This window comes from Myxine glutinosa, chromosome 7 (genome assembly GCF_964187855.1).
Source record: "Myxine glutinosa chromosome 7, kmMyxGlut1.1, whole genome shotgun sequence".
NCBI classification, from domain to species: Eukaryota; Metazoa; Chordata; class Myxini; order Myxiniformes; family Myxinidae; genus Myxine; species Myxine glutinosa.
The window spans coordinates 25,504,282-25,522,147 of record NC_136267.1 but is presented as its reverse complement, the minus strand read 5'-3'; the positions used below and the strand labels follow the sequence as shown (position 1 = coordinate 25,522,147).

The 17,866-nt window shown below is 45.6% G+C and overlaps 1 protein-coding gene across 2 annotated transcripts in view; it reads right to left on the bottom strand.

Moving 5' to 3' along the window:
* Positions 1–17,866, bottom strand: part of LOC137412181 (macrophage mannose receptor 1) — a 234,998-nt gene that overhangs the window by 138,804 nt on the left and 78,328 nt on the right. For both annotated transcript variants that reach the window (XM_068097464.2, XM_068097465.2), the window contains one exon: positions 1,334–1,522. In XM_068097464.2, the coding sequence (XP_067953565.2) occupies positions 1,334–1,522 (189 nt within the window). The remainder of the gene's footprint in view (positions 1–1,333; positions 1,523–17,866) is intronic.

Below are 17,866 nucleotides of genomic sequence, written 5' to 3'. Positions count from 1 at the left end.
TTTTCAAAAGCGTTCTTCCTTATGCGTAGATCAACCCAAACACCAGATTAGAAGTTAGTAGTTCGTTTATTTTTCAAGATATTTCGCTCACAAGGTTCAGACATATATATGGTGGCGGCTATCTTGGATTTTGACGTGGCGACCCAATTCTCATTGGCGTTCTTCCTTATGCCTAGATACACCCACACACCAAATTAGAATTCGGTCCTTCACTTATGCACGCACGCACACACGTCCGCACGCACACACGGACGGATGCCACACAGACGGAGGGGAAAACCATAGTCCCCCTTTCGCTCCGCGGTGCGACGGGGGACAAAAACGATACTACTGAAACGATACACTACTGTATTAAGAAACCTGGGCTTAATTTGTCAGAAACAGTCCGAAGATGAGTCATAACGCCTAAGGCCTATATGTACTGTACCGTATTGATGGAAGAGACGCAATGTAGATGCTTTCGATATTTCATGATCATTTTAACAATCGGTTTATTTGTTTTTCATACTGAATGAAAAACGTAGAGGTAGAGCATGGCGATTGTGATATACGACAGATTCGACGATATGTTCGGCATGAACGGCATATAAATCAAAATGGCGGAGTGTGGAGAGTCAGCCGCCGTACGCCGTAATGACATCAGACGTAATCACATCACCGTGTCATGTGACCAGATTCTCAGCTCTGATTGATATACGTTTGAGGGGACATACATACATACATACATACGTACAGACGGACAAACACTGTTCTAGACAGCTTCGCCCGATGGGCTACGCCGTAAAAAAACAAATTCCACTTTGACATTATGGGGTATTGTGTAGTTCGGTGTCAAAAAATCTCAATTTAATCCATTTTAAATTCAGATTGTATCACAACAAAATGTGAAAAAAGTCCATGGGTGTGAATACTTTCTGAAGGCATTATATACACAATGTCTGCATATTATTATAAACCACCTTTAGAGGCCATTTTTTCCCGCAAAGCGGGGGTTGGCCTTTTTCGGGAACCGTGGTTGTTGTTGTTTTTTGGTCCCCTTTTGAAGCAATGTTTTACAGCCGGATGCCCTTCCTGCCGCCAACCCTTTTTGCCGCCTTTAACGACAAACAGGGAATTACCAGTGAACTGGTACTCAATTAGCCGACCTCGGAAGGATGACAGGCTGAGTCAACCCCCCTGGCGTTAATTCAGCGATCGACCAGGATTCGAACCCAGGATCCTAGGATCCTAAGCCGGCACCCTAGCCACTAGCCCAACACCAGGGCTGCATATTCTGTCTGCATATGTGCACACAATGTCTGCATATTATTGAGAAAGGGAAATCAGGTCTTACTGAGCCCAAGGTGAGTGAACAAGAAAAAGTTCTGTTGTAGATTCTGAACACTAGCCAGGTCTCCCCCCATGGTCTGACAAAACAGATTTGCCTCCTTCCAGGTTTTTGGATGGTTGAAAACTTTGAAGCAAGCGTGTTGGTGCAGTCGCCATCCACTAGCACAATGATTCTTCGATTCATCTTGTGATTCTGCAAAGATCCATATACCTCAATCATTTTGTGTTTACACGTTATAAAGATCTTACCAACACTAAAAATAAAGTAAATTGTAAAAAAAAAAAAAACAACATTTGTTATGGTCTAGATGAAGTACCCAGCATTGCCCGAGGGGGGGGGGGGGGAGGAGAAGGGGGAGGAGGGGGAGGGAAGGGTGGGGGAAGGAGAGAATGGAGGGAAGGGGAGGGAGGAGAAGGGGGAGGGAGGAGAACAAATTGACCCATGTGAAAAGTACTTTGACTTCAGTGTTGCCCAAATGAAAATAATAATTGTAATACCCTCTGCCACTGCCAGCAGGTGGCGCTACAAGGTACACATATATCTAGAGAATTTACGCCCCCCTCCCTGGCCGCCACACTCCAACATGAGGCTGTGGCCATATATCCTATGTTACCCCCCACACAAAGTTGTATTTGTACTCCGAGTTTGGAGTTTATAACTTAAAAGATGTGGCCATGCATAGAGCACATACAGAGAGAGAGAGAGCCTTTTGAGGTCCTTTTATTACAAAATTATAAAAGTGTGTGTATGTACAATTTACAAATCCAAAATCCCAACAAAACAGGAGATAATATGAAAGCAAGGAAACAACGAGAGTATAACAATTCATCAGTTCATTTTTACAAAGACATAAAATAAAGCAATACTACGAAAATATAGAAAGACTTGAACATTTAAGAAAGAGATAATACCAACTCATTTTGGCAGACTTCACATACATTTTTCAAACAGCATTTTTCCACAAACACATCAAGTCCAGCCATGGTCTTGGAAAATTAAATTCAAGTTTTAACCTTACAGAAATAACCTTACAGAAACAAGCGCAGTGAAAAACGTCATGTCGTTAAATTGGTGAAGCGGTTTACCGTTACGCTTCTCCTTTCTTGACAAACAGTATGTAGCAAGTTTTGCTGTAGCTACAAAAAAAAACACAACAATTCATACTTTTTGTCATGTTGACGTTTCTTTTTGAACCCAAAAATAAAGGAACGAAAAGTAAATCTGAAATTCATTTTGTGTGACACAAAGTTTAACCAGTCAAATAATGGAAAAAGTCTTTCACAGCCAATGAAAAAATGGGGCAAAAATCCTCACATATATGTTGCATGGGATGATCCAGTGGGCAATGCGCCACTGGAGATCTCCTGTTCTTTTGGTGATTTGCTTACAATACATATCGCTTCCCATACAGTCGGTTCGGTTCAGTGGGGGGCCCGGCAGGGAGTAGTTTCTTCTGCCATGCTACCCCGTTTAATGGAGAAACACCGAGAATTAGAGATACACAACACTTATACAGGCTCTTGCTGCTTGCAGCTTGTAATTCATTTGTCCCTGTGCGAACAGGTGGAAGTTCTCTGGGGGAGCAGTCAAAAATCAGTTTTTGGGAAATATGACCCATCAGGATGTCCATGTGTATTCTGAGTCCATAATAACCGTAGCCGATGACCTTTTTGTACGACATTCCTCATTATTAAGCCGATTGTCCTCTTGGACCGAATTCCTGTCGTATTTTAAATTTCCTCCACAGTCTTCCACCCTACACCGGAATTTGGCCATAGGTGCCATACTTTGTTTACACCTGCATCAATGAAGCGTTGGAACAAATCACGGCTCTTGAATACATCAGAGAAGAGAGGGTTGGAAAACAGAGGTTCAATTTCGAACATCCCTGGGGAGTATGTGTCCACTTTGCGACTCACGGTAAGACCTTTCCAGGCATTGAGAAGGCTCTGGTAGAATATAGGGAGTGTTGATGTATCCACATACTTGAGGTAGGTCAGGAATACTTCAGGACCATAGCCGAATCTGCCCACCTGTTGCAAAATATGACAGGCCAATGGATGGTTTGGCAGGTGCTCAACATATAGAAGGCCCTGATTTTTTTGATTTTTTTTTGTATACTGAATCGAGGCTCGTGAAAGAGCCAACATTTACCCCACAAACAAATCAACCAGACAAACAAAACACACAAAAAGAGGGAGCGGAAAACAAGATGGGGAGAGAAGGGGAAGCACACAAACACAACACCTGAGAGCAGGGAGATGCGCGGAAGGGAGAGGGCCCGGGGGGAGGAGGCGTGGGAAGGGGGGGGGGGTGGAGGGAGAAGCACAAAACACAAGGACACCAAGGACTTCCAGGACAGAAGTTGGCACTTCAAAAAAGTGGAATTGGGGTGAAATTAGCGGGGGTAGAAAAGATCAAGGTTTTGGATGGGGGAAGATAAGAGATGGTGGTTAACAGCTGTTTTAAAGACCTGGAGGGTGGAGTGGGATTGAAGAGAGTGAGGGAGTTTGTTCCAGAGGCGGGAGAAAAGAGGAATGAAGGAGTAAAGGTGAGCAGAGAGTCTTGATTTTGGCAGTTTGACCATAAGAGGGTTGCAGGCAGATCTTGTGCGACCTGCAGGAATATTTGCGGGACAGAGCCCAGAGAGAGCTGGGGGGGGCAAGGCCAGAGAGGAGTCGGTAGAAGATGGAAAGACCACCAACCTGCCTGCGGTGAGTGAGTGAGAGGCCCTTGGAGTTAGCTTCATCGCGGGAGATTCCAATGATTCTGAATGCTTTGGTTTCAACAGCGTGAAGACGAGCTAGGTGTGAGGCAGGAGCACCAGCCCAGAGGGGAGAGCAGTATTCCATTGAGCTGCGGATGAAAGCCTTGTATGTGGTGAGGAGCTCAGGTGTGCCTGAGCCAAAGCGAAAGGCCATGAGGTGGGATTTCACGTGAACAAGGCCTTGGCCTCCTTCAGATGAAGTATGGCATATTACGTTTGGCCACAGCCAACGATGGCCTCCCCAAAATAAGTCCACAAGTTTGGCCTGGATCATTCTCAGCAGCACTTCCAGCAGTTGTAGGCAAATGAATCGATGCCAATAACTTGGTTGCTGCAACTTTATGGCAAGTAAGTCATGGCCCTTAAATGAAAGGTGCAGTAAGGCTCTTTTCCACAGGTTGTCTCCTCTCCATTTCTCCAATCAAGCCTTCCCAATTCTTTTTCATAAATTGTGTGGAACCGAGGGAGGGACACACCAAGGTAGTCGATACCATCTGCCTTCCATTCTAAGTTTTCCGGAAGAGGAGGTAGATGTGCCGAGACAGGGAGGCAACTATTAAGGTATGGCACCCAAATAGCTTTGCTTTTCCTCCAATTAACTTTCAGGGAAGAAGCCTGGAAAAAGGTTCTCAAGGCTTTAACAAGAGCATCAATATCTGTAGTACAGCGGATAAGCTCTCATATTTTAACAAATTGTGCATTTTTTGAGAAAAGCATGAAATTTCTAGCATAGTTAGTATATACCATAAGGTTTATTTTCAGATGTGGAGGGAAGTCAGATTTGACCTCTGAGGACCGGGAGAGGTCAAATCCAAAATGGCCGCCAGTCCACCGGGTCTAATGTTCTAACGCGCTTAATTTTGGAACCAAACAGTGTAGAAAACATTATAGGTGTCATTTCCAACTAAATTGGGGATTACCATTTATTTGGTGATACTTTTGAGATCGCCAGAACTCAAGGACATGCATTTACGTCAAGGTCAAGGTCAAACTACGTTAAATATCTATTTTTACGATACTGCAGTTGGAACTGCTATTGGAAAAAGTTCATTTGAACTTTTAAAACTTTATTTTTTTCAGGTACAGGGAAGGATAGGTACAGAACACCCAAAGACTAGAAATGATGAAAAAAAGCGTTTACACTGCAAGGAATGATGCAATAACCTCTGAAAAAATAACTGTAGTTAATGCAACCTTCACATACACGGATTATTCTTATGAGTCCTTACGGATCGCCAACTCGTAGTCAATCGCAAGCATCCGTAAATAACTCGCTGGTATCCGTAGATAACTCGTCACAACTCGCAACAACTTTTGACATGTCAAAAATCATCTTCCGTTATTTACGGATGCTTGCGATTGACTACGAGTTGGCGATCCGTAACGACTCGTAAGAATAATCCATGTATGTGAAGGCACCCTAACCAAGTATGTCCACAAAAGCTTACATTAAATCAAGTGCAATGATGAAAATTGGTAATGATCTAAATCTAACAGTCTCCAGAACAGAAGCACAGTGCAGTGCACTTGAATGCAGCTTTGGCACACTTGCATCGTGCAGTGCACCCTTTCTTGCAGCCACAGTGGATCAATTCATGGCACGATTTTGATGCTTCAGGGAGAGTGCTCCAAAGAGGCTGCCACCCAGTTGTCTCCTTTGTCCAGCCCCAGTCAGATGGGTCTGGCATCTCTGGATCCATGACCAATGCCTGGTTCCAACAGTTGGCCTGGTAGCAAGTGTGCTTGATGTGCTGCTTGAGTGCTGCCTGGGTTGGAGGAATGTTCTCTAGAGTTCTACACTTCTGTGTGAAGAGCTGTTTCCTGGCATCATTCACTTCCGTGCTCTCACTGGTTCGGTCGTACATCAGCACCACAAATCGCTCTAGCAGTAACATTGAGCCTTCACTGACCTCACTTGGCATGCCTAGGAGTTCATTGAAAGCATCATTCACCTCTGGGAAAGACTTCCAAGTTTCCCAGGCAGTCTTCTTTCCTCTGCCAGCGAATGCAGATACAGTATCACACCCGGTGAAAGCGTGAAAGATTGGGAGAGTCAGACACTGTGTTGGATTCAATGTGGCAACCATTTCGTGAACAGCTATGTACTGAAAGCTTGACCCGACACCAAAGGCAACCCAAAGCTCATCAGGAGCATCCCCACTTTAGTTGGAAATGACACCTATAATGTTTTTCTACACTGTTTGGTTCCAAAATTAAGCGCGTTTGAACATTAGACTCGGTGGACTTGCGGCCATTTTAGATTTGACCTCTCACGGTCCTCAGAGGTCAAATCTGACTTCCCTCCACATCTGAAAATAAACCTTATGGTATGCACTAACTAAGTTAGAAATTTCATGCTTTTCTCATAAAATGCACAATTGTTGTTGTTATCCACTGTACTACTTGGTTGTTTCTGATTATGACGCACACATCATCTGCATATGCTGATATAGTCAATGGTGGACTCTTGGGAAACACGTCAGGCCAGAGATATTCTCCCTGAGCTTACAAAGTAATGGTTCCATTGCTAATGCAAAAAGCAATCCTGAGACTGGGCAACCCTGCCGTACCTCTCTCTGAACCTGTATGGGGGAAACGAGTTCATTGTTTACCTTGATTACACGAGAGGTCAGTGTACAATAGAGATATGAAGGCTCTGAAATTAACCCCAAAGCCACATGCTTCCAGAACACGCCACAAAAAACATGATCAATACTGTCAAAGGCTTTTTCAAGGTCGAGGAAAATTATCCCAAAATCATTTTGATCATGGTGAGTGCCCATTAAATCCCAAACTAAAAAACAGTTGTCATAAATGGATCGACTGGGGATGCAAAAAGTCTGATCGGGTAGGACCAGGTCACCAATGACTTTCTTCAAACGATTTGCCATCGCTTTTGAAAACAGTTTGTAGTCGGTGCACAATACTGAAACTGGTCTCCAATTCTCCATCTGCCGGAGATCTCCTGACTTTGGGAGGAGACTCACCACTGCTCTCCTTAGGCTTAATGGCATTGCACCAGTTCTCAGGGATCCTTGGATTACATTTAAGAGTTCTGGACCGAAAAGATCCCAAAATTCCAAGTAAAACTCAGCTGGTTGGCCATCAATTCCTGGAGCTTTTCCAGATTCCATTTCAGCCAGAGCACATTCTAATTCAGGAAGGGTTAACGGCACATCCAGCTCCAGCCGTTGAGTCTCAGTCAGGGATGGGAGATGGGAGGTAAAGAGTTTCATCTTATCCTCACAAACATCTTTTTTTGCAAATAGTTCTAAATAGTACTTTCTAATGGTATTTTTTACCCCATGAGAATTTGCAATTACATTTTCACTGGGGTCCATAATCGACTATCATGCATAAGATAACCCGAGCTGGCTTCGTTTCAGATTCGAGGTGAAAAAAGGATTTGCTAGGGCTATCTGAATGAAATCATTTGCTAGGGCTATCTGATACTTTAATATTTTTTATTCTTGATCTAACGAATAATCCTGCAGCTTTCTCCTGCAATAGTTCTCTAAGTTGGGTCTTTCTTTCAAGGAGTAACTTATAGTTTGGCTCATTCTCTTGTTTCGCCAGTTTGTTCTCCAGTTTTAGAATTTCAGTTTCTAGCCGAGCCAGTGTGACTCGACTTTCATGAGTGACATATGAATTAAACTGTTGACAAAACAGCCTTATATGGGTTTTCATATTGTCCCACCACAGGTTAATGGAAGCGAAACGGTGCTTTTTTTCAACTACTGCTATCCATAGATTGCGAAAGGCTTCTTTAAAAAAGGCATCGTCCAAAAGCCTCGTGTTAAATTTCCAATAGGCACTAGTATGTTTAAAATGAGGAAAGGATAGGCCCATAGTGACCATGTGGTGGTCAGAGAAGATAGAGGGGACAATATTTGAGAAGGTTATTATATTCCTAAAACGTGGGGTGATGTACCATCTGTCAAGCCTCGCTAAGGACACTTGACCATTGGAACATCACACCATGTGCACTGTTGGTCATTTGGGTGTATCAAGCACCATACATCAAGAAAATCCACGACGGAAAGGAAATGGGAGAGGTCACCATGGGCTTCGGGATGTGGTTCTGGTGAGTTTCTGTCCAATTTGGGCTCAAACGTACAATTGAAATCACCCCCCATGCATATGCACTGATTGAGGTCAAACAATTTTAATTGGTTTACCCTGACAGTAAAGAAAGTTTTACGGTCAGTACTTTCACTTGGTGCATATACATTTAAAATAAGAAATTTTAGGTTATTAATCACCAGTTCCAGGGAAGCAAACGGCTCTTTATCACCTCCTGAAAGAGGCAAGAGTCAGGTACAAGTCCTGGTTTTAACAAGAACCCAACTCCAGCAGATACAGACATGTTACTGAAGAAGCATTTACCTTTAACAATGCTGCTCCAGTCATGTTCAACCTTCTCAATGAAATGAGTTTACTGCAGTAAGATCACATCAACTTGTTTCCATTTGAATTTAAACTATTTACTTGGATCCGGTGGATGTTATTCGCCCCACCACCATTTATATTAAGAGTTGCAAGAGTGAGTGTCTTCATATTTGCTTGTGAATTTTTTCTGATGCTGAGAAAACTCAAACTTTGCCTTTGAGTGTTGCGGTTTTGAGAATAAAGAATGACCCCCCTCGTAGGTAGTTGCATCACAACATGTAGCCTCGCTTTAGTTCAGTTATTTCTTAGTAAATGTAAGCGTAGTCTCCTTTCCTGTGTTAGTTTGCATTGAGCAGGCCAGTGAGTTAGGTGTTCTTTGGGCTGGAATGCCATGTGCTAGGCCTGGAACAAGTCTGGCAAGGCTGAAGGGAGGAGCTGCAGGGGAGTGGCCGGTAGGCGGCAAGCAGCCAATCGGAGCCCAAGGGGAGTGGCTCACAACGGCAACGAGAGGAGGGGCTTGGAACATTCGGGTAAGGCTGGGGAGGGGCCATATAAAGCCCTGCCCGGGCCCCCTGCCACAGAATGGGTCAGAGTCAGAGAGAGAGTCGCCCAGCCCCTGAGTCAGAATCGGTGAGAGTCTCCCAGTCAGAGCTTTTGTCACAGCACGAGTGGATTCAGTTGCTTGTTATAAGCCCTCTGTTTACACGAACTCTCCCTGTGCCCTGCGGCTGTGTTAATCGTGCTTGTGGAGACGATCCATTCCGGGCGACAGACGCACGGTCTCCCTACCTGCGCTCCCAGCACACGTGCCGTGAACGTCCGAGAGCCATGCCCGGCGAGCTGTCCGGGAGTGAACGGCGCCAAGGCGCGTTTGGAGCGCGAACTGTCCTTCCTTCTTTTTCCTGCGTGAGTGAGTGGGCCCTTGTCCAGGGATAAGTTAAGACTGATTAAGCTTGCTCTGTGTCTCTTTGCCTTGTACATTGTAAATAAACCTGTTCTTTCTTCCATTTGACTGTTCCCTTCATTTCACTATTGGCTTAGCATCGCACGAATAAAACCGCTCGAATCGGGTTCAATCAAAGTAACGGCACGAGTCACGTGATATGCAAACCGCTCGGGCGTATTCGATTAGCGTGGCTTGTGCGAGGTCCAGTCCCTGTTTTCGTGGCAGCGTGGGTACCAAAGGTACGTGTGGAGTTGACCCGATACCCTTCCGCACGCTCGCTACGGGAGTGGCGACTCGGCCTCGTGGACTTGAAGACCCGAGGGGGAAAAGGGGTTTAAACCCCCCCCCCCCCCCCCCCCTCTGTACGTCGACGGGCTTCGAGAGATCCGCAACAATATTAAGAGTTGTAAGAGTGAGTGTCTTCATATTTGTTTGTGAATTTTTTGTGATGCTGAGAAAACTCAAACTTTGCCTTTGTTATTATTTTCTTTAGTCTATGGAACTGTGATTTTGTGAGGTTTAGTTCCTTAGATTTTTTTAGGACCAGTTTTGCAGCCTGAATAAAGGAAGCCAAGTCGGGGCAATGATCAAAAATGACAACATTCCGTTGTCTGTATGTTTCATTGAGAAACGAGAGAACAAGATGAGGAGGGACTTGGGGCTGATCCACCATTGATTGTGATACAACAGTCACATCCACCCCCTCCTCTGATTCCGATGTCAGACATTGCCCCAAAGGGGTCTGGGTCGATACCCTCAGCCATTCCTGTTTTATGAACAAGTATGCCAACGTCTGGGGGTCCCCAGAGTGCTGCGTTTGGGAAACATCGGTAGCCTGACTACGACTTTCCTCAAATGGTGTCAAATCTTTGTTTTCACACTCCTGTGGATTTGTGTTCACACCCTCATTTGCTAAAAGGGCATAATTATGTTGGACCATAGTTTGATCACCTTCATGTGGTCGGATCAATGACGTATCATTCACTGACTCGCTGTCAGCCATATTTATCTCATCACCCTCGTCCGTGCGGGAAATGGAAGGACTTTGTTGTACCATTTGAATCCCGTTACACGTCTCCAGGTGTTCCGTTTCATTTATTTGGTCCACGTTTTGCACTGAGATTTCAGAAGTATCCTGAAGAGTTTCTGCACATGGAGCACAACCTTTTTAACAGCACCTGGTGTTAACGACTCATCAGGTGCTCTTCGTTTACTAGTCACCAATTTAGACTCAGTATCCACAGCAACGGTTTGCCGAGGAGGAATAATATTGGCGATTGAGCTGCTGGTTTCACCCTCATTGGGACCAATAAGCCGTGGATTAACGTTAACCTCCGCCTCGCTGAGAATGTTAATTTGTGGAGTAACGGTAACCTCCTCCTCGCTGGGAATGTTAATTTGTGGAGTAACGGTAACCTCCTCCTCGTTGGGAATGTTAATTTTTGGAGTAACGGCAACCTCCGCCTCGTTGGGAATGTTAATTTGTGGAGTAACGGTAACTTCCGCCTCGCTGAGAATGTTAATTTGTGGAGTAATGTTAACCTCCGCCTCGTTCGGAATGTTAATTTGTGGAGTAACGGTAACCTCCGCCTCACTGAGAATGTTAATTTGTGGAGTAACTGTAACCTCTGCCTCGTTGGGAATGTTAATTTGTGGAGTAACGGTAACCTCCGCCTCGCTGAGAATGTTAATTTGTGGAGTAATGTTAACCTCCGCCTCGTTCAGAATGTTAATTTGTGGAGTAACGGTAACCTCCGCCTCGCTGAGAATGTTAATTTGTGGAGTAACAGTAACCTCCGCCTCGTTGGGAATGTTAATTTGTGGAGTACCAGTAACCTCCGCCTCGTTGGGAATGTTAATTTGTTGAGTAACGGTAACCTCCTCCTCGCTGAAAATGTTAATTTGTGGAGTAACGGTAACCTCCACCTCGTTGGGAATGTTAATTTGTGGAGTGCCTGTGACCTCCGCCTCGTCGAGAATGTTAATTTGTGGAGTAACGGTAACCTCCGCCTCGTTGGGAATGTTAATTTGTGGAGTAACGGTAACCTCCTCGCTGAGAATGTTAATTTGTGGAGTACCGGTAACCTCCGCCTCATTGGGAATGTTAATTTGTGGAGTAGCGGCAACCTCCTCCTCGTTGGGAATGTTAATTTGTGGAGTAACGGTAACCTCCTCCTCGCTGAGAATGTTAATTTGTGGAGTACCGGTAACCTCCGCCTCATTGGGAATGTTAATTTGTGGAGTAACGGTAACCTCCTCCTCACTGGGAATGTTAATTTGTGGAGTAACGGTAACCTCCTCCTCGCTGAGAATGTTAATTTGTGGAGTAACGTTAACTTCCTGCTCATTGGGAATGTTAATTTGTGGAGTAACATTAACCTCCTCCTCGTTGGGAATGTTAATTTGTGGAGTAACGGTAACCTCTGCCTCATTGGGAATATTAATTTGTGGAGTAATGGTAACCTCCTGCTCGTTGGGAATGTTAATTTGTGGGGTAACGTTAACCTCCTGCTCGTTCGGAATGTTAATTTGTGGAGTAATGTTAACCTCCTCGTTGGGAATGTTAATTTGTGGAGTACCGGTAACCTCTGCCTCGTTGGGAATGTTAATTTGTGGAGTAACGGTAACCTCCTCCTCGTGGGGAATGTTAATTTGTGGAGTAACGGTAACCTCCTCGCTGAGAATGTTAATTTGTGGAGTACCGGTAACCTCCGCCTCGTTGGGAATGTTAATTTGTGGAGTAACGGTAACCTCCTCCTCGCTGAGAATGTTCATTTGTGGTGTACCGGTAACCTCCGCGTCGTTGGGAATGTTAATTTGTGGAGTAACGGCAACCTCCTCCTCGTTGGGAATGTTAATTTGTAGAGTAACGGTAACCTCCTCCTCGTTGGAAATGTTAATTTGTGGAGTAACGGTAACCTCCTGCTCGTTGGGAATGTTAATTTGTGGAGTAACTGTAACCTCCTGCTCGGTGGGAATGTTAATTTGTGGAGTAACGGTGACCACCTCCTCGCTGAGAATGTTAATTTGTGGAGTACCGGTAACCTCCGCCTCATTGGGAATGTTAATTTGTGGAGTAACGGTAACCTCCTCCTCGTTGGGAATGTTAATTTGTGGAGTAATGGTAACCTCCTCCTCGCTGAGAATGTTAATTTGTGGAGTACCGGTAACCTCCGCCTCGTTGGGAATGTTAATTTGTGGAGTACCGGTAACCTCCTCCTCGCTGAGAATGTTCATTCGTGGTGTACAGGTAACCTCCGCGTCGTTTGGAATGTTAATTTGTGGAGTAACGGCAACCTCCTCCTCATTGGGAATGTTAATTTGTGGAGTAACGGTAACCTCCTCCTCGCTGGGAATGTTAATTTGTGGAGTAACGGTAACCTCCTCCTCATTGGGAATGTTAATTTTTGGAGTAACGTTAACCTCCTCCTCGTTGGGAATGTTAATTTGTGGAGTAACGGTAACCTCCTCCTCGCTGAGAATGTTAATTTGTGGAGTAACATTAACCTCCTCCTCATTGGGAATGTTAATTTGTGGAGTAACGGTAACCTCCGCCTCATTGGGAATATTAATTTGTGGAGTAATGGTAACCTCCTGCTCGTTGGGAATGTTAATTTGTGGAGTAACGTTAACCTCCTGCTCGTTCGGAATGTTAATTTGTGGAGTAACGGTAACCTCCTACTCGGTGGGAATGTTAATTTGTGGAGTAACGGTAACCACCTCCTCGCTGAGAATGTTAATTTGTGGAGTACCGGTAACCTCCGCCTCGTTGGAAATGTTAATTTGTGGAGTAACGGTAACCTCCTCCTCGTTGGGAATGTTAATTTGTGGAGTAACGGTAACTTCCTCCTCGCTGAGAATGTTAATTTGTGGAGTACCGGTAACCTCCGCCTCATTGGGAATGTTAATTTGTGGTGTACCGGTAACCGCGTCGTTGGGAATGTTAATTTGTGGAGTAACGGCAACCTCCTCCTCGTTGGGAATGTTAATTTGTGGAGTAATGGTAACCTCCTCCTCGCTGGGAATGTTAATTTGTGGAGTAACGGTAACCTCCTCCTCGTTGGGAATGTTAATTTTTGGAGTAACGTCAACCTCCTCCTCGTTGGGAATGTTAATTTGTGGAGTAACGGTAACCTCCTGCTCGCTGAGAATGTTAATTTGTGGAGTAACGTTAACTTCCTGCTCATTGGGAATGTTAATTTGTGGAGTAACGGTAACCTCTGCCTCATTTGGAATATTAATTTGTGGAGTAATAGTAACCTCCTGCTCGTTGGGAATGTTAATTTGTGGAGTAATGTTAACCTCCTCCTCATTGGGAATGTTAATTTGTGGAGTAACGGTAACCTCCTGCTCGTTGGGAATGTTAATTTGTGGAGTAACGGTAACCTCCTGCTCGGTGGGAATGTTAATTTGTGGAGTAACGGTAACCTCCTCCTCGCTGAGAATGTTAATTTGTGGAGTACCGGTAACCTCTGCCTCGTTGGGAATGTTAATTTGTGGAGTAACGGTAACCTCCTCCTCGCTGAGAATGTTAATTTGTGGTGTACCGGTAACCTCCGTGTCGTTTGGGAATGTTAATTTGTGGAGTAACGGTAACCTCCTCCTCACTGGGAATGTTAATTTGTGGAGTAACGGTAACCTCCTCGTTGGGAATGTTAATTTTTGGAGTAACGTTAACCTCCTCCTCGTTGGGAATGTTAATTTTTGGAGTAACGTTAACCTCCGCCTCGTTTGGAATGTTAATTTGTGGAGTAACAGTAACCTCATCCTTGCTGAGAATGTTAATTTGGTGGAGTAACAGTAACCTCCGCCTCATTGGGAATGTAAAATTGTGGAGTACCGGTAACCTCCGCCTCACTGAGAATGTTAATTTGTGGAGTAACGGTAACCTCTGCCTCGTTGGGAATGTTCATTTGTGGAGTAACAGTAACGTCTGCCTCGTTGGGAATGTTAATTTGTGGAGTAACGGTAACCTCCGCCTCGTTGGGAATGAATTTGTGGAGTAACGGTAACCTCCACCTCGCTGAGAATGTTAATTTGTGGAGTACCGGTAACCTCCGCCTCATTGGGAATGTTAATTTGTGGAGTAACGGTGACCTCCTCCTAGTTGGGAATGTTAATTCGTGGAGTAACGGTAACCTCCTCCTAGTTGGGAATGTTAATTTGTGGAGTAATGGTAACCTCCTCCTAGTTGGGAATGATAATTTGTGGAGTAACGGTAACCTCCTCCTAGTTGGGAATGTTAATTTGTGGAACAACGGTAACCTCTGCCTCAGTGTGAATTAATTTGTGGAGTAACGGTAACCTCCGCCTCGGTGGGAATTAATTTGTGGAGTAACCCTAACCTCCTCCTCGTTGGGAATGTTACTTTGTGGAGCAACGGTAACCTCCGCCTCGGTGGGAATTAATTTGTGGAGTAACGGTAACCTCCTCCTAGTTGGGAATGTTAATTTGTGGAGTAATGGTAACCTCCTCCGAGTTGGGAATGATAATTTGTGGAGTAACGGTAACCTCCTCCTCGTTGGGAATGATAATTTGTGGAGTAACGGTAACCTCCTCCTAGTTGGGAATGTTAATTTGTGGAGCAACGGTAACCTCCACCTCGGTGGGAGTTAATTTGTGGAGTAACGGTAACCTCCTCGTTGGGAATGTTGATTTGTGTAGTCACGTTAACCTCCTTCCCAATAGGAATGTTAATTCGTGGAGTCACGGTAACCTCCTCCTTACACACCGCATCAGTGTGACCTTTTTTTTTTTCTACACCTGACACACGGCTCACGAGGCTTTGGGACAAAACCGTTTTAAATGCCCGAACGCTCCGCACTGAAAACACGTTAAGATGGCGGACGATGCGTACAGCTTGTAGTGCGTGTCCTCGAAGTTTATTTTGAACGAGATATTGTGGCCCGTATCGTCCCCACGGTCTTGTAGGACCATGCACACCTGACTTCGGAAACTCATGACATGTTTAACACGTTGATTCCGACAACCAAGAGGAATTGCAGAGATCCTGAACACCATTTTACCATAACGTGATAAACCCACGAAACCCTCACATCGAGAGCGTACATTCGCCATGTCGGCGATATTATCGCCCCCTTCTTATCCGAACCGGACAAGAAGGTATCAAACCTAAATAAATCAAGCAAAAACGCATTATAAGCATAAACAAGGCTTACAAAGCGTCGTCAAAACGGGTAGGCCGCACCCAAAATAGGCCCGTTCTCAATCTCTCTCGAACACAAAGGAGTCGAAATCCGGAGAACAAAACGCCAGAGGCACATGGGATGTAGAAAGAAAGGAGAGAAGGGATGGGGGGGGGGCTGTAGGGACAAAACCAATACACTGACGACTCACCACACTACAGAGCAGCTGTATACGGCGGCCATGACGCCATACCCAAATCACAAGAGCCACCAGGGAGGAGGGAGAGGGAGAGGAACAGGACAGGAGGGAGAGGAAGAGGAGGAAGCAGGAGAGGAAGAGTAACGCTTCACGAATTTGCATGATGCCACACCCAAATCACAACAGCCAGCAGGGGGAAGCGGGAGGAAAAGGGAGAGAGGGAGGGACAGAGGGAGGAACAGAGGGAGGGACAGGGAGCAACAGAGGGAGGGACAGGGAGGAACAGAGGGAGGGACAGGGAGGAACAGAGGGAGGGACAGGGAGGAACAGAGGGAGGGACAGGGAGGAACAGAGGGAGGGACAGGGAGGAACAGAGGGAGGGACAGGGAGGAACAGAGGGAGGGACGGGGAGGAACAGAGGGAGGGACAGGGAGGAACAGGGAGGGACAGGGAGGAACAGAGGGAGAAACAGAGGGAGGAACAGAGGGAGAAACAGAGGGAGGCACAGAGGGAGGGACAGGGTTGAACAGAGGGAGGGACAGGGAGGAACAGAGGGAGGGACAGGGAGGGACAGAGGGAGGGACAGGGAGGGACAGAGGGAGGGACATAGGGAGGCACAGGGAGGTACAGAGGGAGGGAGAGGGAGGAACAGAGGGGGGGGACATAGGGAGGGACAGAGGGAGGGACATAGGGAGGAACAGAGGGAGGGACATAGGGAGGGACAGAGGGAGGGACATAGGGAGGAACAGAGGGAGGGACATAGGGAGGACCAGAGGGAGGGACAGGGAGGAACAGAGGGAGGAGGGGAGAGGAAGGGGGGGAGGAGGGGAGAGAGATAGATGAGAGATAGAGAGATAGAGAGATAGAGAGAGAGATAGATAGATATATAGATAGAGAAAGAGAAAGAGAAAGAGAAAGAGAAAGAGAAAGAGAAAGAGAGAGAGAGAGAGAGAAGGGGGAGGGGGGGGAGAGAGGAGGGGGGAGAGAGAGGAGGAGGGGGGGGGAGGGAGGAGGGGGGAGAGAGGAGGGGGGGGGGAGAGAGGAGGGGGGGCGAGAGGAGGGGGGCGAGAGGAAGGGGGGGGGGGGCGGGACAGAGACAGAGACAAAGAAAGAGAGAAAGAGATATTTTTGCCATTTATAGCCGGCGAAGCCGGTGTTGTCAATAAACGAGTACGTATTATGTTGAAAACCTGATTATGCCTTGGCTCAAGAATCCGAAGCGCAGTGGAGGCAGCCATCTTGCGGATGCGGAAGTATGCATAACAAATTTAAAACATTCATTAGGAGTTTCTTTCACCCGTCATCGTTTGATTCACAATCTTATGCACCTCCAATGTATTAATAAAATAATTTAAGACCAACATCGGCCCGCACGGGCCTGGTTATCTTCAACAAAATGCGTCACCAAACACCGGACCCAATGAGAGTCGAGCATTTGCAAAAATATTTCTAAAATGAAAGCGCTCAATGGTGGGCGCCATCGACCGGATGCAGAAGTTTGCATAAAACAATTGCGAAAAAGTTCAATAGGGGTTTGTTTCACCCGTCGTTCTTTGATTCACAATCTAATGAAACCTCTAATTAGTAATTAAAATACGTTAAGACCAACCTCGTTATCTTCAATGAAAATCGTCATCAAACACCAGAACCAATGAGATTCGAGCATTTGAAAATATAGTATTACGCGTTTCGGAGAGTGAAAACGGCATCAAATATTCTAACATTGACGAAGAATTATTTTTTAGAAATCTCGCGGCCGTATGGGATAGTTTTTCACGGCGAGAAATATGGTATAAGCGGTTTACATATTTAGTTTAGAAATACGGATAGTTTTTCACGGCCGGAAATATCCGAAGTTGAGACGGAGTTCACCGAATTAATCACTGCAAGCTAACGTCTTCTGGCGGAGGAAGCTGCCGTGCCCGGAGAGTCAGAGAACCAGCCCTGGCGCCTGACAGCGACTGAAGTTAGAAGACTACACACTTACTGTGAAAACGTATGTTAAGCCCAGTTAAAAATAGGCCTTAAGCTAGCACATCGTATCGTTACTTCCTTAAGCTTCTTGTGACATTTATTGTATGCAGGTATT